Source organism: Eleutherodactylus coqui, chromosome 1, assembly GCF_035609145.1.
Source record: "Eleutherodactylus coqui strain aEleCoq1 chromosome 1, aEleCoq1.hap1, whole genome shotgun sequence".
NCBI classification, from domain to species: Eukaryota; Metazoa; Chordata; class Amphibia; order Anura; family Eleutherodactylidae; genus Eleutherodactylus; species Eleutherodactylus coqui.
The window spans coordinates 291,477,764-291,504,629 of NC_089837.1; the positions used below are offsets into that span (position 1 = coordinate 291,477,764).

The window sequence follows — 26,866 nt, forward strand, 5'->3', positions numbered from 1 at the left end:
AAGGATCCATATTTCAGCATTTTAACCGTTGTTGCCTTACATGCTGGAAATTGTTTTTTAAAAAATTTTTTAAATGGCTTTATAGTAGGACTAGAAATACATGGCTGCTTTCTTTGTGAAAGAGCAGTCTGCAGGTTTTGTCTAGTATTGCAGCTTAGCTTAATTGAAATAATTGGGGATGAGCTGCAATACCACACATGACCAATGGACATGTGTGGCGCAGTTTTGACATTTTTTCAATGCTGTACAACCGCTTTAAGGTTATACTTTTTATTTGTGGAGGTGTAAGCTTTAAAAGCACCATAGGTCTACTAAGCAGGTATGTTTCCTGGTGTGGACTCTGCACTGAAACATTAAAGAAACTCTCCAAGCCTAGAGAAGCAAAGATAGCCAAGCCGCTTTCCTGACTACCTGATACACACTGTGTATTAGTATGCATTGGTAGTCTAAGGCACTACATACTACTCTGGCCAGTGCTGCTCATGTGGACAGCACTGATCAATCAAAGCAGGTGTAGTGCCTTAGAGTAATGATGCATAGTAATACACAGCGTGCAGTGGGTAGTCAGAAAAATAGGTGTGGCCATCCTTGTTTGTCCAGGATGGTGGGTCGCTTTAATGTATCTGCCACAATACCCAAATGGTTAGTGAACCCGAACTGAAATATTTTCTTTACTTTATTCAGAACATAACCTAAAAGTTGCACTGAATGACAACAGAACATATAGTATTGCAATTAAATTTATTATATGCTAGAATGCTCTACATTGGTTAAGAAAACATGTATGTGTATATTTATATTGCCACAGGACAAGGTGCATAGGAGTTAACAATACAATAATATAGTATGGCCAATGCTGAGAACTTTGCCCTCTGAGCTCTAACAGAGGCCACTGGCCAAGTAGCTTGCAACCAAAGGTTTTTCATAATCCATAAATAAGTGAAGCATGCCACATCATGCTTAGACTGACCACACAAGCAAAGGTTAATTTAATATAATTTAGCAGCAGCGTTTAGTACAGAAGCAGTTTGCACGGTTATGTGTGTTATTATATGCTATAGTCATATAGGTCTCTTTGTATACTTTATATTTAGCACACATATGCATTAATATATGTTAGAGATTGGAAAATTAATTGTGCCATATTTTTGGGCTTGATTAATATTCAATAGTAAAAGGGTTGTCCAAGATACCTTTCTTCTATAAATTACAGCACCCCTGCCATTAAACAGCAAATAGGCATATACTCACCTCTCCCCGCGGTCCTCACTCCGTTTGTTTGTTTACAGGCTGCAGTTCTGCCTATTTACAGGACATCACAGGCTGCTGCAGCTAATGACACATCTCAGCACTCGATCGCTGATCTGTCATTCAGAGAGATGGCAGATGATACAGCAGGGAGCGGTGAATATATGCCTTTTTATGGCAAGGAGAGTAGTGATATATAGAAAAAAAAGGCTCGGACAACCCCCTTAAGATGTAAAGGCATTTACTGAAATCAATTCTTCTCAACAGATTTCTCCTGTATTAAGACTATAGAGATATAAAGGGAAATTCTTTACATAAACTTTCCAAAGAGCAGCGAGGAAATGAGCGATACGAAGATCCATGACAAGGAGAAGCCTACTGTAAAACAAGAAGAACAGTTTTGTTAGTATTCCTTACTTCAGGATATGGTGATTCTAGAATTTCCTTGCTAAGAATACCATCATAGCCATCAACCAGTTTGCAGAAAGTACAATGAATACATATAACCTGATTTTTATGCAATCAAGTCAGAATTTATTTTTAAAAAGTCACAGAGGGAAATGGTGGGAGGTCTTTATTGTTCTTCTAGTTTCTCTTTATTTTCCACAGTTTTGCTAGTTATTTTTAACCTGTCAAATTTGTGGAATAAAGAAGTATTCTGAGCAGAACTTAAAAACGGAGTGATACAGATTTTTAAACTGTATAAGGCCTCATGTCCACGGGGAAAATCAGGCCCGCTACGGATTCTCCATGGAGAATCTGCAGCGGGTCCCTCCTGCCCCGCGGACATGAGGCATTAAAATAACAATTACTCACCTCTCCGCACGCTCCGGATCTTCGCGGCTTGATCTTCTCTCCGTCGCGGCCGGATCTTCTTTCTTCGACCCAGCGGATGTGCTCGGCGCGCCGGCTGCGGGCCACGCGCATGCGCCGGGCACATCCGCCCGGCCGGAGAAAGAAGATCCGGCCGCGAAGAAGGAAGATCAGGCCGCGAAAGAAGGAAAATCTGCATCGCCCAGAGCAGGTGAGTGTAATTCAGGCGCGGGCCTCTCGCGGACCCGGACGGCTCCTATAGGCTTCAATAGAAGCCTGCGGGAGCCGTCCCTGTGGGAGACCCGCACGAAAATGGAGCATGTCCATTTTTTTTCATGCTCCATGATTTTTTAAGTTCACTTTTATTGACCATCCGCAGGTATTTATCTACCCGCGGGTGGTCAATGCATCCCTATGGGATGCGGATCCGCGTGCGGGTGAAGAGTTAAAATCCGCTGCGGATTTTAATTTTTCTTTTGCCAGTGGACATGAGGCCTAATACATAGAAAAAGTGGGGCAGCACACGGCCAAAACATTGTTGCCTCCTCTGAGCATTATTTAGAGTAACACTGGATGACAGAAAACTCTACCTTAATAAGAGACTACCCCAGGGACATGTGTGGAATGTTTTCTTGTCCAGCAAAACTCAATTTTAAGCTACCATGAGAAACCTGTATTTCTTACCTGATTTTATATATATATATATATATATATATATATATATATATATATATATATATATATATATATATATATAAGTATAAGGCCCAATGTCCACGGGCGGATTTTAATGATAAAATCCACGCGAGTCTCCCACGAGGAGACCCACACGTCTAGCCCCCCATAGGGATGTATTAGCATCCGCAAGGCAATTTAGAGCATGTGGATGTAATTTTTATTTTTTTTTCCTGGCGTGCGGATCACACGTGCAGGAAAAAATTGCAGCACGCTCCAAATTTGTGCGGCTCCCACAGGACGGTTTCCTTTAAAGTCAATGAAAGCCGTCTGATCCACGGCACAGCCATAGCGGCTGTCGCTGTGAACGTGCCGCAAGTCCACGGAAAAGCAGGAGATTAAAAAAAGAATAAAATTGTACTGCGCATGCATCCGGCACGTCGGACTTGCACGTTGTATCTGCTGTGCTGAAGAAAGAAGATTCGGTTGGCACAAAGGAGATCCACGCTGGATCTGGACAGGTAAGAAAATGTATTTTCCTGTCCATGTCTGCGATCAAGCCTGGATTCCGCTGCGGGATTCAGCAGTGGAATCCATGCGTGCGAGTGGACATGAGGCCTAAAACAACAGATAGTAAATCACGATTGGTGTTGGGAATTTCATCACAAGCATATAAAAATACAAAAGAAGCTAAGTAATAAACATTTAATATTGTACATTAGTCATTTGTTCTTGAAAAATCAAATCAAATATACTGTATAATGAAATACTTACAGTTAGCTGCACCAGAAAAAGAACTGTCTTCTGTAAAGAAGAAAGCAGAAAAAGGGTAAACAACATGCATTCAATACAGGTTGGTACATAGAATAATAAATAAGCGAGAAATTTACAGGCGACAGATTCACAGAAATATATATGTGCACAGGATATTACACATTGATGAAAATGTAATACAGCCAAGCTTCAAAGGTCCAGCAGAAGACAACCCTATTTAAAGCTGTTTTTGGGGCCAATTAGTTGCCACTAGGGTCTGTTCAGAAGTAACATATCAGACCTTATTGATAATATGATCTGTGTGCAAAGTGTACAAAGTTTGCTATGACATTAAAAGTGGGGGTGTACATGTTAAATGAAGGGTGGGTCTTTAGAATAATTTCCTCTGGTTGGCCCATCAAACCTCAGTTTAACAACCCAATCTAGTGTTCTAGCATATCTTATAGCATATTGTGACAGCACATATTAAAATGGTGAAATATGGAGATTTTACTTACCAGCAGCTAGCTCCACGCTCATACTTGCCACATTTTCTGGTGTCTGCGCTCTAAGAAGTCTTTGATTGCAGTTCTGTGCCATGTAAAAAAGAACAGTATTTAATAGAGGATTCTTTAAAGGGGTATACCGGTTATAGATCATTTTTTTAAATTTTCACCCATCCGCTCCACTCATTTCTACGGAGCATACAGATGAAGCTGAGTGCAATGCTCAGCTATATATCTGGATCATTGTGAGGAATGGAGTCACTGCTCCCCATGTGCAACCTGCGGCTCCATTCCCCACTACACAACAGAAATGGTAGCCTGCATCTCAAATGGTGAAATGGGAGGGGGAAGGACATGGGTCCCTGCGGTCAGACCCCCACCAAACTATCAGTTTTCAACCATCCAGTGTATTGGTGAAAGCTTGAAAAAATTACCTATAACTGGAATACCCTCTTAAAGTTAAAAAGCTTTTACTTGTTGCATTTGTGTAAAATATGCATGGAGGCAATTATATTGCAGGATGAAAACATGAGCGTGCAGGCTCAGACACACATTGCAATGATATGCTCACAATCTATTCCAAACTGTAGCATCTAGACTGTACATGATACTTACATATGGTAAGTTATACCAAGAAGTAGGTGATAGACAGGAGAATGCTTGACCGCAAAATCACAACATTACCAGAACTCATCCCAATAGTTTTAATCGGGGGTTCTCCACCTTTTTCAGCCCAGCGCCCCCTTTAGGTATTGGGATGGTGGCCAGCCCCCCCCCCCCCCCCCCAGCCTTACTAGTTTAGCCCTTTCCAATCCACTGTCTGACCTCTGAAGACATTATGATTTAAGGTTGTACAGCTCTGATGTTAGAAGACATCCGTCAGGGTTTCCTTACTGTATATTGCCAGCCTCTCTGCTGTTGGAGCCTATCCAATGTGTCACATCATGCAGTACTGGCTTTAGCCAGTATATAGTGCCATTGTATAACAGCAGAAAAAGAGTAGCCCGCCTGGGAAAACCAGGATACAAATGGGATTGGATAGGGTTAAACCCAGTCAAAGTTTACCTTGTTTACAAAGTTAAAAGTCCAAATTAAAATACCAATTCTTTTTGGAAAGTTTGATAGTGTTTAACAGATTAGCATTAAAAGCATGTCTCGGTTAAGGAAATTCGACTAGTGTGTCAAAAGTTTGTAGAAGCGTCATAAGCACTTTCCTCTTGACAGCCACCTCCCTTCGGTGTGTAGGAGTAGACGTTGGTCTTGACAGAGCTTGCGGAAAAGACGTTGGTTCAAACGGTCTGCTTTTATCTTGTTAACAGCATAATTACATAGCGCAGAGAATAATGCAATTTTTCACAGAAATGTTTAACAACAGGATGCTGCCAGTGGATCACACAATGGACTGCTATTATGCCAGGTATAGCAGATTTTAAGTGGGATATAAATTTGAGATATCGACCAATCATGGATGCAGCTCCGTCGGTTGCACAAGCAGGTACATTTGTTAAAGGGATGTTTTATTCTTGGAAAAATTCTTCCACTCTTTTGTATATAGAGGAGTCTTTCATGTCAGTGGTTACATTTTTGGTAAACAACAGTTCCTCCACTACCTTTTCATTATGATTAATGTAACAAATGTAAACTAGCAGCAGGGCTTCATTGTCTAACTATTGACTCGTCAATTTGCATTACAAATTCTGTGTTCTTTAACGCGTTCAAAAGCATTTCTTCCACATCAGTAGCTATCTTATCTCCTCAATTCTTCTTGAAACAGTGTCATTACTCAAGGGAGTCGATTTCACCATGGCACACGTGTCAGGCCCCAGCATAGTACTGACAATCTCTTTAACTGCGGGTAACACAAGTGTTTCCCCAATAGTATGTGATTTGTCACATTGCACTATTAATAAAGAGACTTTATAGTAACCAAGGAGGCCTTTGTCAGCATTGAGAGCAGATTTTCCAAACAGCTTGCCTACAGTACTGCAGTTGTCTAACTTTGACTTCAAACCTTGGAAAACTGAAATAGGCTTACGCACTTTGTCTGAATGCATTTTTGCAAAGTGATCACTCAATCTCGAAGGCTTCATAGCTTAATGCCTTTTCACAAATGAGGCACAAGGTAACCTGTACATTTGTAGGAGAAGAGATGAATCCGTATTTCAAGTATTCATTTGAATATTGACGGCATTTCTTCTTCTGAGCCATTTTTATGAAGTATGCTTCAAGAATGCACTGCTTATGTCGCTCTATTATATAATAATTATGAATTTTATAAGTCCATGACTCCGCTACAGTTCAATCACACTGGATAACTTAAAGAACAACCTAACCCGCTATGTTCCATAATGCCGCTGATTGGCTGGAACGTTCAATTGTGTGGGTCTCTGGGAGTTGTAGTTTATATCAGTGTTCTAAAAAGACACTTGGCGTTAACTAAGACTACAACTCTCAGAGACCCGTACAAGTGAAAGTTTGAAGCGGTTCCAGCCAATCAGCGGCATTATGGAATACAGCGCGTTAGGTTGTGCTGTAGGTTATCCAGTGTTATGAAGTGTGATTGATCTGTAGCGGAGTCATGGAGTTATAAAACTCATACACTATATGATAGAGGTGCGCAGGCTGCAAACAACTCCCATTACATGTAAGTGATTCATATGGAAATAAATGCCTCATTTTCGCTGGTTTCAAATTTCACCAATTGTTTTTGGACGGATTATCGACGAAATCCGAGGCATGACTACTAATTTTTAGAAAAATCTAGATGAAAAATACTAGACGAAAACAAATCAACAAAGCAAACACAGAATGCCCCTTTTATTAGTTTCAACGTCCCCCTGCTAACCCTTTTCGTTCCACCGCTCCCTTGAGGAGTAATAAGCCCCCCAGGGGGAACTAATGCCCACGTTGAGAACCAGTGGTTTAAATGACAAATCAAGCACTATCTGCTGTCCCCTCCCAAACAAGAAAGCTTTAATTATCATAATTGTATCATAAATAGGGATGAGCGAGTATACTCGCTAAAGCACTACTCGCTCGAGTAATGTGCCTTAGCCGAGTATCTCCCTGCTCGTCCCTAAAGATTTGGGGGCCGCCGCAGCTGATAGGTGAGTTGCGGCGGGGAGCGGGGCAGAGCGGGCGGGAGAGAGGGAGAGAGAGATCTCCCCTCCGTTCCTCCCTGCTCTCCCCCTCGGCTCCCCGCCCCGCGGTGGCACCCGAATCTTTCGGGACGAGCAGGGAGATACTCGGCTAAGGCACATTACTCGAGCGAGTAGTGCCTTAGCGAGTATACTCGCTCATCCCTAATCATAAACCTTCCATCTCATAATTTGGGTTTCATTAACCTAATACGCGTACTTGTTCTTTCGATTTTCCAGATAGTGGTTGTTTATATCAGTGTTGGAACTGAAGTGAGAAAACACTTCAGGTGTTGCTTGAATATATTCCAGATGATATCACAAATGTGTGTTACTATGCCTCTTGATCTCTAATAACTGACAGTGATATAGGTTTCTTTGATAGTGCACAGTAGTGTTGTCATTATATAGATAACTGTTTGTGATCCTTTCTACTACACTTTGCTATTTGTGACTCACATGATAAAAACAAATGTGTTCACCATTAAAACGTTTGACATTGTTGTAAAGGAACTTAGAGAAATGGAGAAAACATTCTTACCACCACACAAGAGGAAGTGCAGATTGTAGTATCTGCATAGAGTTTTACATAGTCTTGGTCAGTGATCTTGAAGACTTTCATTGCAAATCTTGCTTCAGAACTATTACCATTTTGAAGTACAGTAATGAGGCCATCACCATATTCAGGATTTGGGCACCTAAAAGCATAACAGATGGAAATAATCACATCATTATATACTTTCTACGGTATTGTAGATTTTAGTGCTGCTCATTCCCTTTGTAAAATGTCCACTGTACTAGTGGAAAAGATTTACATCTTAGGGCTCATGTCCACGGGCGTAGGCGTGAAACGCTGCATATCAAAGCCTGCATATTCCTTGTGTATTTCCCTGCTTCTGAGGGCATATATGTTTTTTTTGCTTGGGTATGGCTGAGTATGTAACCATATTTCCATACATGCGTGAAAAAAAACGCAGGCTGGGAAATAAGCATATACAGTGATTAATTAGCATTTTGCTAGGCAACAAGCATTTCACACGCAAGTCCTATGCTATGGGTTATGTAAGCTCCGCATATGCACACACATCCATAGAGTTCAATGGGGGCTGTAGGCACGTATTATGCAGTAAAATAGAGCATGCTGTGATTTTTTTCACACGCGTATTGACACGCAGTATCCACACATGGTGTGCATGGAAGAATGAAAGTCCATATTACACGGTGAAAAAATTAGCTCTTAGGGAGCAGAATAGCTATGAATGGTGAAAAAGATTCCTTAAAAAAGGTGCCATGCCGCAATACAGAAAGGCATATGTACATACAATTTCGTTAAATGGGCTGAAGCATCTCCGTTATATTTTCTCAAAGTGTTTGAAATGAGTTAACATGAAATTAGCAATATTTAAAGGAACATTGTGAAGGAATATTGATTATAACAGAATGACAAGTTTACAAGAGTATATCTAGCATTTCATAATCCAGAAAGTCTGTGGCTTTGGTTTTGGTTTATATTCCTAGTCATGTTACAAAGACAGCTAAAAGGTCGGACATTGAATTGTAAGAAAGTTACCTTTAATAGTTGGCGCTGCTGAGGCATTGTAACATCTTCAGTTTGCATACCATTCCTTAGTAGTGTTATATGTATAAATGTATGCTGGTCACATGCAGCTTGAGTTTAGTGCAAGGATCAATTGACAAGATTATAATTGTGTTAGGACTAGATTTTATGAAGTGCAAAGTAAATGAGCCTCAGTAAACCCAAAATGCTTTTTTATTTGCTCCTATATACTTTAGTATATAGAATAAATCGTGTTCAGCGCATTTCATCTTAAAGGGGATATCCAAGGTGAAACAGCTCTGTACAACCCCTTGTCTGTGTAGTAATACAACAAATAGTGATATACTCACCAGAGATGAGCGAGCATGATCGGTTAAGGCTGATGCTTGAGTGAGCATCGGTCTTCTCAAGTAACTGAATACTCGTCCAAGCAAATGCGGGGGGGGGGAGGGGGCGTCGGGGAGAGAGATCTCTCTCACTGTCACCCCTCGCTTCCTCCCGCTCCCCCCGCACAGTTACTCGAGAAGACCGATGCTTGCTCGAGCATCAGCCTTAACCGAGCGTGCTCGCTCATCTCTAATACTCACCTCTCTTTGCTCCCACTGTGTCCCACGCGGATGCTCTATCCACTGCTCTGGTCTCAGTTTATAGCTACAGTCCTACCTGGTTTATGGGATGTCACAGGAGTGGAGTGGTGAACCAAGTACTGGCATGGGACACAGTGGGAGCGTGGAGAGGTGAGTATATCACTACTTGTATTACTGCACGAGGAAGTGGTTGTTACATCTCGGACAAACTCTTTACCATTTCTTGTCACTATCATAGTAGGGGCAGGTGACACAGGAACCAGAATACCATGGAGACACCAGGCTTACAAAAATGTGTTAGTGTGTGTGTGTGTATATATATATATAATAAACTTGGAAAATAAGTTGGCAATAGAAGCTTCCATTAATAAAAAAGTGGTATGAAGTTATTACAGAAAAGTTGGATAACCTAACTAATCCTAACTAGGGATGTGCGCACCTTTAAAGTGTGCAGAATATTATAGCCATTTTATTTTATAAATCACAAAAATCAGCAATAAACTTCAATTATAAAACATGTGGCAGTCCCACCAAATGTTTCAACTTAGCCATGGCGGTCGCCTGCACACAGTCCTAAAGTAATCTAAATGTTGTCCAATGTCTTGGACACAATTGACAGATGAATATGTATTTCCCTAGAGTTGGCTCAGGCTCACATATTTTTAACCGACAGACCTGCGCTTCAGTCACTATCTGTGTGCTCCCTTATGTATCTCCAGCGTGTTTGCTACTGTTGCATAGATGAAGCATCCTTGGACGTCTGTTATGGGTCCCCTGATGCACAGAACTGCAGGATAATGTTGACTCTCTGTAGCAGTCTCTCTAGCTTTAGTCCCTGCAGCTTTTGTTCTCTCAGTGATATCAGTTCTGATGCATTAAAGGACCGCTCTTCTCAGTTACAGGCTCCCTCCTTTCTCAGACCACTGTCCCTCCCTAGCAAGCACAGAATCTCCAGAACACATCTCCCTCAGCTGACTACTCACTCCTCTTGCAGCCCTCTCTCTCTGCAATGCAAGGCTCAGTTCCACTGGGACTAGTCTCCAGCAAGTGTCCGACTCCTACAGTTCTTGCCCAAGCCCACTGAGCCTATGCACCTCTCTATCATTCCCAGACCTCCAGACATACCACTTGGTCTCTGCAGCCAATGGGGAGTAGTATACAATACTCCATACAGAAATACACAAATGCAGTAATGTATGATTGCCAGTAGAGGTCACCCTTATACCATCCAAAAACCATCTGAGTCCCCTACAACGCACTATAGCACAGAAAATAACTGTTCATCATAATCAACAGAAGCTGATCTTAGAAAAGCAGGGATAGCTTACCCATCTGGTCCACTTGTTAGATTAAACACAAGTCCACTCTCCGGTCCAGTTCCACCTGGGGTAGCATATAACCGTATCACTTTAATGGCAAATGTGTCTGCTTCCAAGGCTGGCATCCACACTCTAATATAAACTGTATCCTCCACATATAGTGTTGTGCTGTCAGTAACTACATTGGTAAATGAACTTTCAGTAAACACTCCCATAGTTATTTGCATTTCCCCAGATACACCTGGTATTGATAATCCTGTAGTACTGAAAAACACATAATAAGCACATAAACAACATTGCAAAATAGTTATGAGGTCTATCTATCTATCTATCTATCTATCTAGATTTACTTTTACTTAGTGTGCCATTTTCTATTGTTTTTGTATAGAGATCTACTGTTGAATATCAAATGAAAGAACTTATATTAGCAACATGGACTTATATCATTAATGTAACTATAGGATAAGCATTGCAAGTGGTAAAGTATGTCCACCTAATATATTAGAAATTAACTATATGACTATAAGATGATTGTGGTCTCTTTAATTGCCATGCAGAGGAAAAGAGGCAGGCAGAGCAACTCTAGGTATGAAGTGACCAAGTAAGTCAGTAGGTAAAAGTGCTGCCAGCCTAGTACAACCTTTGGGTAGATGATGGTTACCTCTACCCTTTTTTCCCCACACAACCCTTACATTGTCCTACTATTTAAGCATTATGATTTTTAGTGTGCATTCCAGTTGTCTAATGAGGAACTCAAAATGCGTTACACCTACTAATTCTTGATAAAGTATATGTCAATACCTTAGGCTTTTATTCACTGTTGAGCCATCTTCCACCCATGGGTTATGTCTGAGCCCTAGTTCATCCAAACCTCTTTCCCCTCTTTAATTGCTATAGATTTGTGAGACATTTTAAGGAGAACAGAACTTACACAGTTTTTGGTTTCAATGTGATGTTAAGGGCAACTGGATAATTCAAGGGGTAGACACAACTCACATTCATACTGTAATTATTTCTATTAATGATAGTTCGTTCCTCAGCATAAATATATAGGATATTGGAATAAATGACGTGAGTTGAATTTATCTGGAAAAAAATAAGAATGGTTATGACATACTGTACATTTTATCTGTGAATCACTTAGCAATATTAGACAGTTAATGCAACATCATTTACATATTACTACTCACTTGTCTGCATATGACATGCAATATTACAGCTTTAAGTAAACATTTAAAGAGAATTTCAGCTAGGAGCATTGCAACTGTCTTATAAGAGCAGGGACAGAAGCTGTCAGGAATCGAACCGGAGACCTCCTGCGCTCGAGTCAGTAGCTCTCACTACTCAGCCATCCAGACTGTGGACAGTTCCCTTGCATGATTCTCAGCCTTGTTTCCTGATCACAGTTATCTAGTACGTGCCTCCTGGTTCTGACCCCGCCTTTGTTCCTGGTTAGGCTCATTATAAAAGCCTGACCCTGCCACCACACCAGCTTGTGATTATTGTTCTCGAAGCCTTAATCAGGCGCCAGTTCTACCTGCTCCTCTGCAATTCTATGGAGACCTTCTGATACTGACCCCTAGCTTCCCTTCTGACTACGCTACTCGCCTCATCCACTGGTACTGCTACTGAGACTTTCTGATGCTGACCCCTGGCTTCCCTTCAGATTACTCTCCAGACCTGCGGCTACTACACCTAAGGCTCGAATTCAGTGCGAGAAACCACTACACAAGCCCCCAAAATTACATAAAATAAAATTTTTACCAGGTACAAATATTACCACCCTACAGTAATTAAATATTATCTACATACTGTTACTGAACAAAAGGCACTATACATATATAGAGACCAATATTACCACTATACAAGGCCTAAATAATACAGTCACACCATTACCACTACTATTCCATAGTACCCGACTAGGCTTTCTCATTTACCAGAATTTACGGTGGAATTTGCTGTAGTGAGATTTCACACCAAAATGTTGTAAAATGCTGGTTTTGATGCAAAATGGCCTGTAGAGTTAAGGCATTTTAAATTCCACATCAAAATCTGCACATTTTACATGCGGAGTGGATTGAAAGCGCCATAACATTACCATACTGCTACAAAATAAAAACCATTATAGAAAAATCAATATTAGCAATAATACCACTATGTAAGTGCCAAATAATACTGCCACCCCATGACCGCTACATAGCAACTGAATATTACATCAATATGGTTGCCTGTTGCTGTATAAAACCACTGCACAGAGGTACTCTAGTGAGACACCTATGTATCTGCTGTGCGGGGTGTATATTGGCTGAACCTTCCTTGAATAATTGTTTTGCCAGAGTGTATGCGAAGCGTCCCCTACCCCCCTTTCTCCTCCGGAGTGCTCCCAATCCAGGACTGGTGACATACAGGTAACGTAGACTGTAGGGCTGTATTTATTCTGTGTATCCTCCCTACCTCTGAGCTATAGCCTGTACATACTTAAAGTGAATTGTACCTGCATTACCTGTTATACAAGTTTATTTAAAGGAAAAGTTATATCGGACCCTAACCGTTCCTAGGGACTCGAGGTACTACACGCAAGTCTTCATGTTTATTACTCCACCACATAGAATACTGGTGTGTGGGAACGGTAGCGTCACAAGTGATATATACTACAACCCCCCTCATCCCCTTTATTGGCACTCCCTGCTAAAGGAGTGTCGAAGCTGGCTTGCAATCCTGTTCTGGCCTTGGCTATGTGTCATCGCTCTGGGACCAGAGCCTGGTAAGTGCCACCGTGACGAGACAGCACATATCTCTCCCAGCTCTTCACGTTAGCCATGTGCCCGGGGTCACCCATCTGGGGTGTTGCATATAAAATTATTTAAGCAGAACTATTGACCTTTTTACATGCTATTACTATCTACTAATACTCTATTCAAAGTGTACGCAATAATACTATTATTTCCTTTGTATTGATTTTGTATGTACCTTACGTTTGCCATGTTTTAATCTATGTGGTTTACTGCTACAAAACAGTAAGCTCACAAATGTCTAATTATTGTTTGTTTCACTCGATAAATATCTTTGAAACTAAATCTAACCTATATGATTATATCAGAAAAATATTTAAAAATCAAAAAGAATCTATCATGTTTGTAGTCTGTGCGTGTTCGGGGTAAAGAAGTACAATAGTCACCAGCCTTCTTATATCTTGCTCGGGAGTTACTTAAATGACATTTGGTAAAAGGCATGTGCTAATATAGATGTTTGAAATTTTTCTTTTGATAATTACTCCACGATATGCAGCTCTAACCTGCTCTTCTTCTAATAATTAGCCTTTAGCTATACCTTAAATCTTTCATATACACATTCAGTATAGTTATAATAGTGGGTGGGGAAATGCACCCTTTGTAATTACAAGCCATTTATTGAAGTTCAATAATGCCTTTAGAGAAAGGTTTAAGGATGTCACATTTAACATATTTTAATATGCTTTTTATGGAATAATGAAAGTACATACAGGTCTGGTAAAGCGTTCTGTACAAAGAACACCTACAGTCATCTGCAGCATTGTTCTCCCTTAGAGAAGCTCCATAACATTACCCAACAGTAAAGCTCATTCACACAGGTGTACTTGCAGAACAGATTATGCATATATATTTTTTTACGTGCGTGATACGCAGTGAATAGAACCCATGGAGATCTCCTCCAGGTGAATTTGATATAAGCACCATTTCAGTTACGTCGATTTCACACAGGCATATTTGTGCGCGCAATACATAGAGAATGGACCTTATTGATTTCAATGGGTTCATTCACATTTCTGTATTTTGCACATATATTTTGGTTGTGCAAAAAAAATAGAACACGTAATATAAAAAATTACCAAAACCTTCTAAACTGTTTGGTGACTAATGCTAGAAGTCAGACCAATAAGGTAGACGAACTGGAAGTAATAATGTCTAAGGAAAATGACGACATAGTGGGAATAACAGAGACCTGGTTGGAGGAAAGCTGTGACTGGGCAGTGAACTTACAAGGTTACAGTCTGTTTAGAGGAGATCGAAAAAATATGAAAAGGGGGAGAGATTTGTCTTTATGTAAAACTCTGTTTAAAGCCCTCATTGCGAGAAGATATATGGGACGGAAATAAACATGTGGAATCTCTATGGGTGGAAATACATGGAGGGAAAAACAATAATAAAATCCTCATAGGGGTTTTCTATAGACCACCAAATATAACAGAAGCTACTGAAAATCTATTATTGAAGCAAATAGATGAAGCAGCAAATCACAACAAGGTAATTATTATGGGGGACTTTAACTATCCGGATATAAACTGGGAATCTGAAACCTACGGATCTCATAAAGGCAACAACATTCTGTTGATTACTGAAGATTACTTTATCTAACTTGTGCAAGATCGGACTAACCCAATTTATACAGGACCCGACTAGAGGGACGACTGTTTTGAACTTAATATTAACCAACAGACCTGACAGAGTAAGAGGGGTGGAGGTTGGGGAGCACCTGAAAATAGTGACCAGAATATAATACATTTCAACTTGTCTTTCAAGAGAGTTTTATAGAGCAACTACAAAAATACTAAACTTTAGGAAGGCAAAGTTCGATCAGCTTAGTGATGCACAGGAACAAATGTTGTTGGCAGGGCGGCTGGTGGAGATTTCTCTCCTTGCTGTCCCTGGCCCCTCTCCATTCACTTACCGTATATACCGGCGTATAAGGCGACGGGGCGTATAAGACGACCCCCCAACTGTCACCTTATACGCCGGTATACAGTGGAGAAAAAAAAAAAAATCATTACTCACCTCCCACGGCGTTCTGTCGCGCTCCGGCAGGATGTCGCTCGCTCCGGCAGGCTGTCGCTCGCTCCTCGTCCCCGGCGCAGCATAGCTTTCTGAATGCGGGGCTTGAAATCCCCACTTCCAGAAAGCTAATACACACGCCGGCAGCCATGACATCATTGAATGGCTGTGATTGGCTAAAGCACACGTGGCTTCAGCCAATCACACTATTCAATGACATCATTGAATGGGTGTGATTGCTAACACGTGCGCCTTCAGCCAATCACAGCCATTCAATGATGTCATTGAATAGTGTGATTGGCTGAAGCCACGTGTGCTTTAGCCAATCACAGCCATTCAATGATGTCATGGCTGCCGGCGTGTGTATTAGCTTTCTGGAAGCGGGGATTTCAAGCCCCGCATTCAGAAAGCTATGCTGCGCCGGGGACGAGGAGCGAGCGACAGCCTGCCGGAGCGAGCGACATCCTGCCGGAGCGCGACAGAACGCCGTGGGAGGTGAGTAATAAATTTTTTTTTTTTACACTTTTTTTTTTTTTTGTATTACCGGCGCATAAGACGACCCCCGACTGCAGAGCAGATTTTTCGGGGTTCAAAAGTCGTCTTATACGCCGGTATATACGGTAACATATCGGCCGTTCACTGAACAATCATCATTAATTCTTTAGGCTGTATAAAATCCTGAATGATGATCGTTCAGTGTAAACAGCAGCTGTTCAGTACTGAATGGCCGCTGTGTTAAGTAAATTGAAAGGGGCAGGGGAGAGCAAGGAGTAAAATCTCCTCCAGCCGCCCCGGCCCCCTGCTGGCCGCTCTGTCAGAGAGACAGCAATACTCCTGTGTAACAGCATGGGAGCAAGTTCACACAGGGACGAGTGTCGGGCATCATTTGCGTGACATTCGTCCCATGTAAATGAGACTTAAGTAATAGAAGAAAACCAATATGGCTTAATAAAGATGTAAAGGGGGCAATAAACAGCAGGCATATAGCATTTAAACTACTACACCAAGAAGGCAGCAAACAAACACTAGAAACCTATAAGGAAAAAAATGTATAATGTAAAATTCAGATGGAAGCAGCTAAGAAGAAGACAGAGAGACTTATTCCCAAAGAGAGTAAAACTAACCCCAAACTGCTCTTCAGCTGTATAAATAGTAAAACAGATTTTTTTATTTGTTTTTCAAAAAAATCAATGAAATACAAGAACAATTGCATAGTAACAAGGAATTGCATTATTATTAGAGATGAGCGAACGTACTCGTTTCGAGTAATTACTCGATCGAGCACCACGATTTTCGAGTACTTCACTACTCGGGTGAAAAGATTCGGGGGGCGGGGGGAGGCGTGGCAGAGCGGGGGGGACGCAGCGGGGAACAGGGGGGAGCCCTCTTTCTCTCCCTCTCCCCCCCACTCCCCGCTGCAACCCCCCACTCACCCACAGCGCCCCCCGAATCTTTTCGCCCGAGTACGGAAGTACTCGAAAATCGCGGCGCTCAGGCGAAAAAGAGGCTTTGCCGAGTAGGTTCACTCATCTCTAATTATTATACATATTGATCACACAGGATCATTTGCGTTAAAAGTAACTGTTCCTAGGGACCCGAGGTACTACACACAAGTCTCCGTGTTTATTACTCCACCACAAAGAATACTGGTGTGTGGGAACGGTAGCGTTACGAGTGATATATACTACAACCCCCCTCATCCCCTTTATTGGCACTCCCTGCTAAAGTAGTGTCGAAGCTGGCCTGCGATCCTGTTCTGGCCTTGGCTGTGTCATCCCTCTGGAACCAGAGACTTGTAAGTGCAACCATGACGAGACAGCACTTATCCCTCCCAGCTCTTCACGTTAGCCATGGGTCACCCCTCTGGGGTATTGCAATAGTATGATCAAATGACTGAGAGGTGACATCCATTCTGCCTAGTGTCTTTCACTTCTGACCGTTGCGGTTGACCTCCATAAAAAAAAAGTATACTAGAGGTCACTAAGGAGTTAGGGTTAGACATAGTGACATACATTAAGGACAGTTGCACATGAGCGTATTCTACTCAATCCCCATGCTGCAAGGACTTTTGTCTGTATTACGGACGCACAAATACTCCCATGATATGCTCATGTGAAACTGGCGTAAGCCTGGGTTTCTACGCTGCATTTACCATAAGTGTTCAAATCTCCACCCACAGCAGCTGATGCACGATATGGGTATACCAACAAGATCATCATGCCATTGCCTCCTACAGGTGAGCAGAATTTTAAATGTATGTGGTAAATGCAGTGTGTAAACTCAACCTTATGTACATTATACATTGGTTGTGAACTGGAGGGTCATTATAAACAACAGCCTATCAGTTAAAAATTAACTGGACCTGATGGCGCTATAACTGCTGGGAGGGAGCCTCTGAGGCTCCAAAACTGCTGGACTCAGGACTGAGAATGGGATCCTTTAGTGTCCGGGTACTGTGGCCGGACACTTCTTTGGAGGCTAGAAGCAAGCCCTGAGCACTGAAGAATGCACGCTGCTGCTGAACGCAAGCAAGTCACCTGCTACAGGCTACTGAAGAGCAGGAGAACAGGCGCCAACCCAGGCGGGAAGTCTGCAGTAGTACGTTTGGTGCACTATGAGCACAGGATGGGGCAGCCTGGCGGCGATGAGTATAGTGATTGTCACAGTCACAAACAGTGTCACTACTCACTGGCATAGTATTGCACAATCTGCCCTACGTACGACTTTTAAATTAAACCATTTTAATTTAGACACTGCTTGCTTAAAGACAAGGGCTCACTGATCAGGGCAATGCATTTATGGTCTGGAACACAGGCCCCAAATCTTAGTGCCTAGGGACACCCCATTTCATCTTATATCACCAAATTGTAATATGCAGTGATAGACTAGTAGAGGATATGCCACTGCATAAATGGGAAATTGCTAATCAGAACTTTGTGAGATACTAAAAATTTAGATTAATCATAAAGTGGTACAGAATGACCTGGATAAGCTGTAAGCATGGGTATGAAGGTACCAGCTGAAAGGTAATGTTGATAAATGTGAAGTAATGCACCTAGGCCACAGTAATACTGCATATAAATGGAAGACAGCTGCATATACTGGAGAGGAATTCTGGTTACAAGTTACCTAAGCAGTAGTACTCAATGTCAATTAGTAGCTGCAAAAGCAAACACATTTATATGTAAAAGAAATAAATATCTGTGATTGAAATATAATATTAATCCCTTGTAAGACCACATCTTGAATATGAGATTTAGTTCTTTGTTCAACATTGTAAAAAAATATATAAGGAGTGCTGGAGAAGGTTCAATGGCAGGCAGCTAGATTAATATATTGGATGGTAACAAGGAGAGGCTGGAAATTTTGTGCTTCTTTAGCTCAGAAAAAGATGCCTTAAAAGGTGATCTTATTAACATGTGTAATGTCCACGGGCGGTTTTGATTTGCGGAACCTGGGCAGGGTAGCTGCGCGGGAGATCCGCAAAATCAAGCTGCCTATAGGAATGCATTAGTGTCCGCAAAATAATTAAAAGCACGTGCGGCAAAAAAGTTGCAGCATGCTCCATTTTTCTGTGGATCCTGCATTGATGGCTTCCATTGAAGTCAATGGAAGCCGTCCGACACACGGCACATCCGCAGCTGACACTGCGGTTGTGCCACGGATCCCGTGGGATACTAGGAGATTAGAAAAAAACCCACACTGTGCATGCATCAGGCGCATCAGCTGGTCGCATCTGCCATGTAGAAGAAAGAAGATCCAGCTACGACGGAGGAGGCCCGCTGTGGATCTGGAGAAGTAAGAAAATGTCCTATTGCCGCGGGCGGATTCTGCACTCAGAATCCGTGCATGCTGTGGACATTGGGCCTAAGAATACATTATGTGGGCAATACTGGCACAGGATTCATTCATTTAAAGAACTGTACGGAGGACCCACATTACATATGAAAGAAAGGTGATTGAGACATCAATGTACTGTAGGAAAACAACCCTTTACAATGAGAGAAGGCAAACTATAGAATACCCTATCCTAAGAGGTAGTAATTAATGATACAATGGCAGCGCTCAACAGAGGTCTAGGTGCATCAAGAGTTATAAAAGTTGAACCTGATGAACACATGGGCTTTTTAAACATATATTTAACTATATTTTACTCACAGTTAAATTGTTTCCACATTTCATGAAGCTCATTGGATTGTGGAAGCCTTCTTGGATTTCTCCATCTACCAAGTATTCTTTACTTGCACATTCGGCCCCAGTGTTATTAATTAGGGACAAGTTAGAGGTATTAAACAGACTTTTTGCCAGTTGGCATTTTGAAATGTAAAGCGTCATTTTTTCATTTTCACAGTAAATAGTCGGTCTCGGTGGTGTCACTAAATAAGAGGAAAACTTTGTTAAAATTGTTTTACGTCCATCACAAATTGCAACTAATATAAGTAATATACAACTGGGCTAATAAATGGCATACATGTATGTGGGCTCATAGTACAGGAGATTACTTGGATGTTAACTCGTATGTGAGCATTGTATTAGTTTAAGGGGTTGTCCCGCGAAAGCAAGTGGGGTTAAGCACTTCTGTATGGCCATATAAATGCACTTTGTAATATACATCGTGCATTAAATATGAGCCATACAGAAGTTATACACTTACCCCCCCAGTGTTGGCGTCCCCGTCTCCATGGCGCCGACCGAAGCCTTCCTCTGCCTGGATTAGATGCGCTTGCGCAGTCTGCTTCTTCTGTCCTGCTGAAGGGGCCGCTCCGGCGTGCTCACGCCGCACAGGTCTTCTGCGCATGTGCAGAAGACCTCTGCGGCGCGAGCACGCCAGAGCGGGACAGAAGATGGCAGACTGCGCAAGCGCGTCTAATCCAGGCAGAAGATGGCTTCGGTCGGCGCCATGGAGACGGGGACGCCAACACCGGAGGGGGTAAGTGTATAACTTCTGTATGGCCAATATTTAATGCACGATGTATATTACAAAGTGCATTAATATGGCCATACAGAAGTGCTTAACCCCACTTGCTTTCACGGGACAACCCCTTTAATAGCTGTTACTTATGACTACAGTATAACTTTGTATGCTTAAAAAAATTTTTTTTTTAGATAAGCCGCTGCCATGTGCAGGCAGCTGTATAGCAGCACACGGTCTGTGTAATACAACGCTGCTGCAAGATGCCAATAATTACTGATAATTTTAACAATGAATATACATTACCTGAAGAATTGTATTTAGTGAGGTCACAGTTACAATTAACAGATCCATCACATAGCCGTTCATCGACAGCATGCACTACAGAAAGAGAACATAACTGACATTGTAAAGCAAGGCATGTTACATTGATACTACTACTAATTTATTAAAATGAATAGACCCACACATGATTTCCTTTATCTTGTGCAATATGCCCTTGTTTTTCTCACCTGACAAAACCGCACACAGTGCCAAAAGTAATGCTAGTAAAATCTTCATTATGCCTAGAATAGAGAGAGGAAGTAATACTTAATAATGTCAATTACAGTTTTTGACATACTGATTCCACTTTCTCCCAAGTATTAAACTATAGGTACCTGGTTTTTATGCTTCATGCACATATTGTACTCAATGTAGGGTTTTACATGGAGGAATAGAAGCTTTCATAAGAAAAAAAAAATCTGCCATCCTCGAACACATGCCGTATTGCAAAGATATTCTTCATTAGAAGCACCACCTCCCGGCATACAGAGTGCAGTATAAGTCCATGCAGCAGACCCATAGTGCACTCTGCACTGAAATATGTCTTTATGCAGTTCTATAGAGATACATGCACACTGAGCTGCTATGTCCATAAGATCCAAGCATATTGAAAGCATGGGAAACTTTGTTTCAGTTCACACTGGCTTTACATGTTCATTGTGGCCATGATGCATATGAAGGAATTGATTCAAATGATCCAATGTTGTTGGATCCTATTCTCAAAAAACCCCTTTAACTTATTACTTTATTTCGATATAAACTAGAGATTTATCATACAAATATGAGGATATTAAACAATGAAATACAACATCAAAATAGATTCAGCATTTCTGAACTTTTTGCCTATTTGTAAGTCAAAATAACCACTTTGCATGTACTTTATTACAGTATACACCAAAGCAGCTTAAAAAAATCCAAAGTGCTATTTGAGCATACTAATATGCATAAAAATACATATTTTATGAATTTAAAACCTCTGTCCAGCATATTGTATTCATTATCTACAAAACATATTTAAATTGATCTAATCTAAGTAATAATAATTATATTTCTTCCAGAAGCTTTCTGCTGAACGTAGGCTATCAGGCTTGAACATACATATCAGTGTGGCGCTTTACCTTGATGAGTAGGTCAGGTGATGCTAGTAGCTGCATAGGCTGCTTGGAGCTCTTTATATACCTCTTGTTCCTGTGACTTTGGTCCACGTAGAGGCTGTAAGGTGACTGGGTGTGTGCAGTGACAGATGTGTCTACGACATGCACCAAACCCTTGTAAAGACTAATAATTCAGCTATTTTAGCTTAAGGTGATTCGTTTTCTGCAAGAATAAGCAAAAACTGAAATATAGTTTGCATGTCCATGGCAACAATTGCCAAGCATGCTGCTGTAGGTCACTATAACCAAAGAAAGTAAGAACTTTAACTAAAATGTAAGTACGGTCTATATAATTTTTTGAAGCAAACATTCTTTGCATAAAAATAGCTCGTGTGGCATAGAGCGTTAAGTCCGCAGTATGCAGTCCTAAGCTCTTGCTCATGACCTGAAGGTTGCAGGTTCAATCACCGTGTGGTTCAGACTCAGCCTTCCATCCTTCCGAGGTTGGTAAAATAAGTACCCAGCTTGCTGGGGAGTAATAAATAACTACCTGAAAGCACTGCGGAATAAGTTGGCGCTATACAAATAACAAGTCCCCCTCTATTTTCAATTCTACAATAGATATATAACTTGAAGGATAAAAATACTCAAGCAGTTAAACTTCTGAGAATTACTTTTGTTTTAGTAAAAGTAAAGGTAAAACTTGTGTGCATGGCACATTATAGTCCCCATAGGCTGCTTTATGGTCCTACTGTATTGCTGCATTCTATTTTCCATCAGTATTTTTCCAGCCAAAACCAGAAATGAAATGTATAGAGAGAAAGCATAAAGGACAGATTTGCATTTCTTTCGTATTGTGGACCCACTCCTGGTTTTGGCTGACACAATACTGATGAATAATACACCCATGTGAAGGAGCCCTTATGGAAGCACCATATAACAGCACTGAAAGAGCATATAAGTCTATAATATTTTGCGTTTCTTCACTGGGGCAGAACTACGGTAGTGCAGAAACTAAAATACCCTTCACAGACTGACTAAAAATATAAGCTTTTGTTGATTTCTATTAAAAACATGTATAGGTACCTAAGACAAACACCAAAACATTAGTATCGATACCTCACATAAATCTTGTTTAGATACTGTAAAGATAATCACTACTGAATGTTAGTGGGATAGGTATATCTTAGTGCTCTAGATTTATTGGGAATAAGATGGTATAGTGACCCTATGATGGACGTGGTCCCAATTGAGTATCGGTAAAAATCAAAAAGAAGATGTATCTATAGCAGTGGACCAACGCGTTTCTCCAGAGGCCACAGATCATCAGGGAACCCGATATAGTATTGTGGATCAACACTCAGTGTGCCTAATATAATGTCTGACCAAATCACAAACTTTTTTTTGTTCAAGTATGATGTAAATATCCCACTGGCTGATTTGTGCTTATTTTGTCTGAGTTAAATGCTTGCATCTCCCAGCAGAACATTTTGTTCAGACAAAAGTTACTAAATATTAGATATGAGATGCAGTAGCTGTCAGCAAGAGTGGGATATTTACATCATATTTAAAAAAAAAGGTTTGTGGGTTGGTCAGAGGTTATATGAGGCACACTGAGTTTAGAGTTTTAGTCAGTCTGTGAAGGGTATAATATTCTGCGCACTGAGTGTGCTTCATACATAGATCTATGTATTTGGGATGTTATTAAAGCCACCTTCTCACAAATTGCATGCGCCTGAGTGCTGTGTTTTTGTGGAATGAGTTATGCTTTTTTTCCACTCACATTGGTGTGTTTTACTGTATTTTATGGCCCTGCAAGGCATGTTCATGTGAGCATGGCAAACAAACACATTAATTGAAATGTTTAGTTCTAGATGTGTTCTTTTTCCAGGGCAGTTCTGCAGTGTTTCACTCATCGCCTTGCATATTGCTCGTACACGCATTTGCCCACTGTCCGTTGACTTCGGTGAGGAATTTTGGTGCAGAAATATGAAGAAAAATAGAATGTTACATAGTGTGTAAGTCCAAAAAAAGACACGCGTCCATCCAGTTCAGCAGATTATCCCCCAATGTTGATCCAGAGGAAGGCAAAAAAAACCCTATGAGATAGAAACCAATTTTCCCCATTTCAGGGGGGAAATTCCTTCTTGACTCCAATCTGGCACTTGAAATAATCCCTGGATCAACAACCCTTCTGAAGTTATTAATGATTATAATATTGCATCACTCAAGGAAGATGTCCAGGTCCCTTTTGAACTCTTTTAGTGAGTTCACCATCACCACATCCTCAGGCAGAGATTTCTATAGTCTTACTGCTCTTACAATAAAGAACCCCCCTTCTATGTTGGTGTAGAAACCTTCTTTCCTCTAGATGTAGAGGATGCCCTCTTGTTACAGTCATAGTCCTGGGTATAAACAGATCATGGGAGAGATCTCTGTATTGTCCCCTGATATATTTATACATAGTTATATGGTCGCCCCTCAGCTGTCTTTTTTTCTAAACTAAATAATCCCAATTTTGATAACCTCTCTGGGTATTGTCATCCACCCATTCCATTTATTACTTTAGTTGCCCGCCTTTGTATCTACTCAAGCTCTGATTTGTCCTTCTTGAGTACTGGTGCTCAAAACTGTACAGAATATCCCATATGTGGTCTGACTAGTGACTTGCAAAGAGGAAGAATATTCTCATCATGTACTCTTTTGATGCACCCCGTGATCCTATTTGCTTTGGCAACAGCTGCCTGACACTGGTTGCTCCAGTTAAGCTTATAGTTAAATAGAAACCCCAAGTCTTTTTCCATGTCAGTGTTTCGCAATGGTTTCCCATTAAATGTGTAATGGTGACATGTATTAACTCTGCCAATGTGCATAACCTTACATTTATCAGTGTTAATCCTCATTTGCCACTTTTCTGCCTAAGGCATCAACTTAACCAAATCCTCTTGAAACTGCCTTGCGTCCTCTCTTGTGTAAATAACGCTACCTAGTTTTGTGTCATCTGCAATTATTTATATTTTACTGCACAATCCTTCTACAAGGTCATTAATAAATATATTAAAAAGAATAGGGCCCAATACTGACCCCTGTAGTACCCCACTAGTATCAGTGACCCAACCAGAGTACCATTTGTAACCATCCTCTGCTTTCTATCACTTACCCACTTACACACATTCTCACCCAGACCAAGCATTTTCATTTTATATACCAACCTTTTATGCAGCGCAGTATCAAACACTTTGGAAAAGTCCAGATACACAAGATCCAATGACTCTCCACGATCCAGTCTAGAACATACCTCCTCATAGAAGCTGATCAGGTTGGTTTGACAGTAGCGATCACTCACAAACCCATGCCGATATGGAGCTTTACAGTTACTTTCCTTAAGGTACTCCAAGATGGCATCTCTTAGAAACCCTGCATTTTGCAAACAATAGAAGTTAGATTTACCGGCCTGTAATTTCCAGGTTCACTTTTTGATCTATTTTTGAATATCAGCACCACATTGGCTATGCACTAATCTAATGGAACAGACCCCATCACTATAGAGTCTTTAAATATAAGAAACAACAGTCTGTCTATCACATTACTTAATTCTCTTAAAAACCCGGGGCGAGATGGGGAGAGAGTCCTTTTTCAAAATATTGCACTATGCCATTTATGGTTTCAACATCCCAGCTACAGCAAAAAATCCTGACCGACTAGTAAAGTGCCCAAAATGTGGCCTTCCTGCCACAGACTTTGAGTATGGCATATAGTCATGCACACAAATAGACCTATTCTGTGAATCCATAGCCCAATACATGTAAACTAAATGGAAGATAAAAATAAGTGTAAGCAGGCTCTCCCTACTTTTCCATGTTGAACCACAACAGACATGACCGAACAACAATCCATCCCACCCTTTGTGCATGTATTCCTCCTAGCTGCCAAACATACAATCCTAAAACACTCCCTCTCACAGAAACTGCCGGAGGTAGTAGAAGTGGTGGCCTAACTTACTCACATAATGACCATGGAAAGAATTGAAGTACAGAGGCACAAGGAAAGGTGTGCAATAAACACTTCAAAAAATGGAAAGGATTTCTCACTTCCCACTTCTCAGAAGTAGAAATATCTGCTATAGTAACCTCCTTTAGATATAGAGAATGGTACCTAGTGGAGGAATTGAGGGGAACTCTGGGCAGGATAGCGGTAAGCGGAAAGCAAACAGGGGACAGAGATCCCTAACCATAAGGCAATTAGCTTTTGGTCTGTCTCTCATAGTAGCTGTATTTACTTCACTTACCCTCTCCCGAACTTTCCCTTATCCATAACCCCACCACCTCCCCTCTCATCGGACCCCCAGGAATGGGTCAAGGGCATTATGAGCTAAGACTGTTCTGAAAGTACCTCATGATAAAGAAGATAAGATGTTACTGTTCCAGTTTCCAAAACAGAATGTAGAAACTAAGTAAAAAAAAAAAGTTAATGACAGAAAAATACATTTGTTTTTAAGTAGGATGTTAATTTTCACGCAAATGATCATGTGAGATCAATATGTAAAATGATGCAATTTCTTGTTACTATGCAAATGTTCTTGTATTTCATTGATTTATTGAAAAACAAATAAAACATTTCTAAAAAAAACAAATCAAAAGCAAACCCCGGGGTGTATGCCACCTGGATGTGGCGATTTGTCTATTTTAATCTTTTTAAGATGGCTCTGGACTTCATTCTGGGTTGGACTAGTATCATTTAGTTAAGAGTTTGTATTGTCACTGTGCATCTCATCTGACATGGCGTTTTCCTTTGTGAATGCACTGGAGAAAAAACTATTTAAAAGATTTGCTTTGTCATCGCCCTCTACAATTTCTCCAACATTATTTATTAAAGGGCCAGCACTTTCAGCATAAAAATCTTTTTTACTATTTATACAACTGAAGAGCAGTTTGGGGTTAGTTTTACTCTCTTTGGCAATACGTCTCTCTGTCTCCTCTGATTTCTATATCATTTTTACATAATACATTTTTTTCCTTATAGGGTTTTAGCGTTTGTTTGCTGCCTTCTTGCTTTAGTGTAAACGCTATATGCCTGCTGTTTATTGCCCCCTTTACATCTTTATTAAGCCATATTGGTTTTCTCCTATTAAT

General features: G+C 40.9%; 1 protein-coding gene across 1 annotated transcript; it reads right to left on the bottom strand.

Moving 5' to 3' along the window:
- Positions 1-724: 724 nt before the first annotated feature.
- LOC136572560 (pancreatic secretory granule membrane major glycoprotein GP2-like) lies at positions 725-26,141 on the bottom strand. Its single transcript, XM_066573249.1, has 12 exons — positions 26,127-26,141; positions 24,947-25,151; positions 21,759-21,957; positions 20,829-20,882; positions 20,623-20,697; positions 19,563-19,780; positions 11,528-11,682; positions 10,606-10,860; positions 7,674-7,830; positions 4,008-4,080; positions 3,511-3,540; positions 725-1,626 (listed from the first exon to the last, which is right to left on the bottom strand). The coding sequence occupies exons 4-12, from the start codon at positions 20,875-20,877 to the stop codon at positions 1,559-1,561; spliced, it is 1,080 nt and encodes a 359-aa protein (XP_066429346.1). The 5' UTR covers positions 20,878-20,882; positions 21,759-21,957; positions 24,947-25,151; positions 26,127-26,141; the 3' UTR covers positions 725-1,558.
- Between the last annotated feature and the right edge of the window lie 725 nt (positions 26,142-26,866).

Coding starts and splice junctions, on each gene's coding strand:
- LOC136572560 (XM_066573249.1), bottom strand. CDS start 20,877: ATGAAGATTTTACTAGCATTACTTTTGGCACTGTGTGCGGTTTTGTCA. Junction 4,081..7,673: donor GCACTTCCTCTTGTGTGGTG/GTAAGAATGTTT, acceptor TACATGGCACAG/AACTGCAATCAAAGACTTCT. Junction 1,627..3,510: donor TTTTTCTGGTGCAGCTAACT/GTAAGTATTTCA, acceptor CTTGTTTTACAG/TAGGCTTCTCCTTGTCATGG.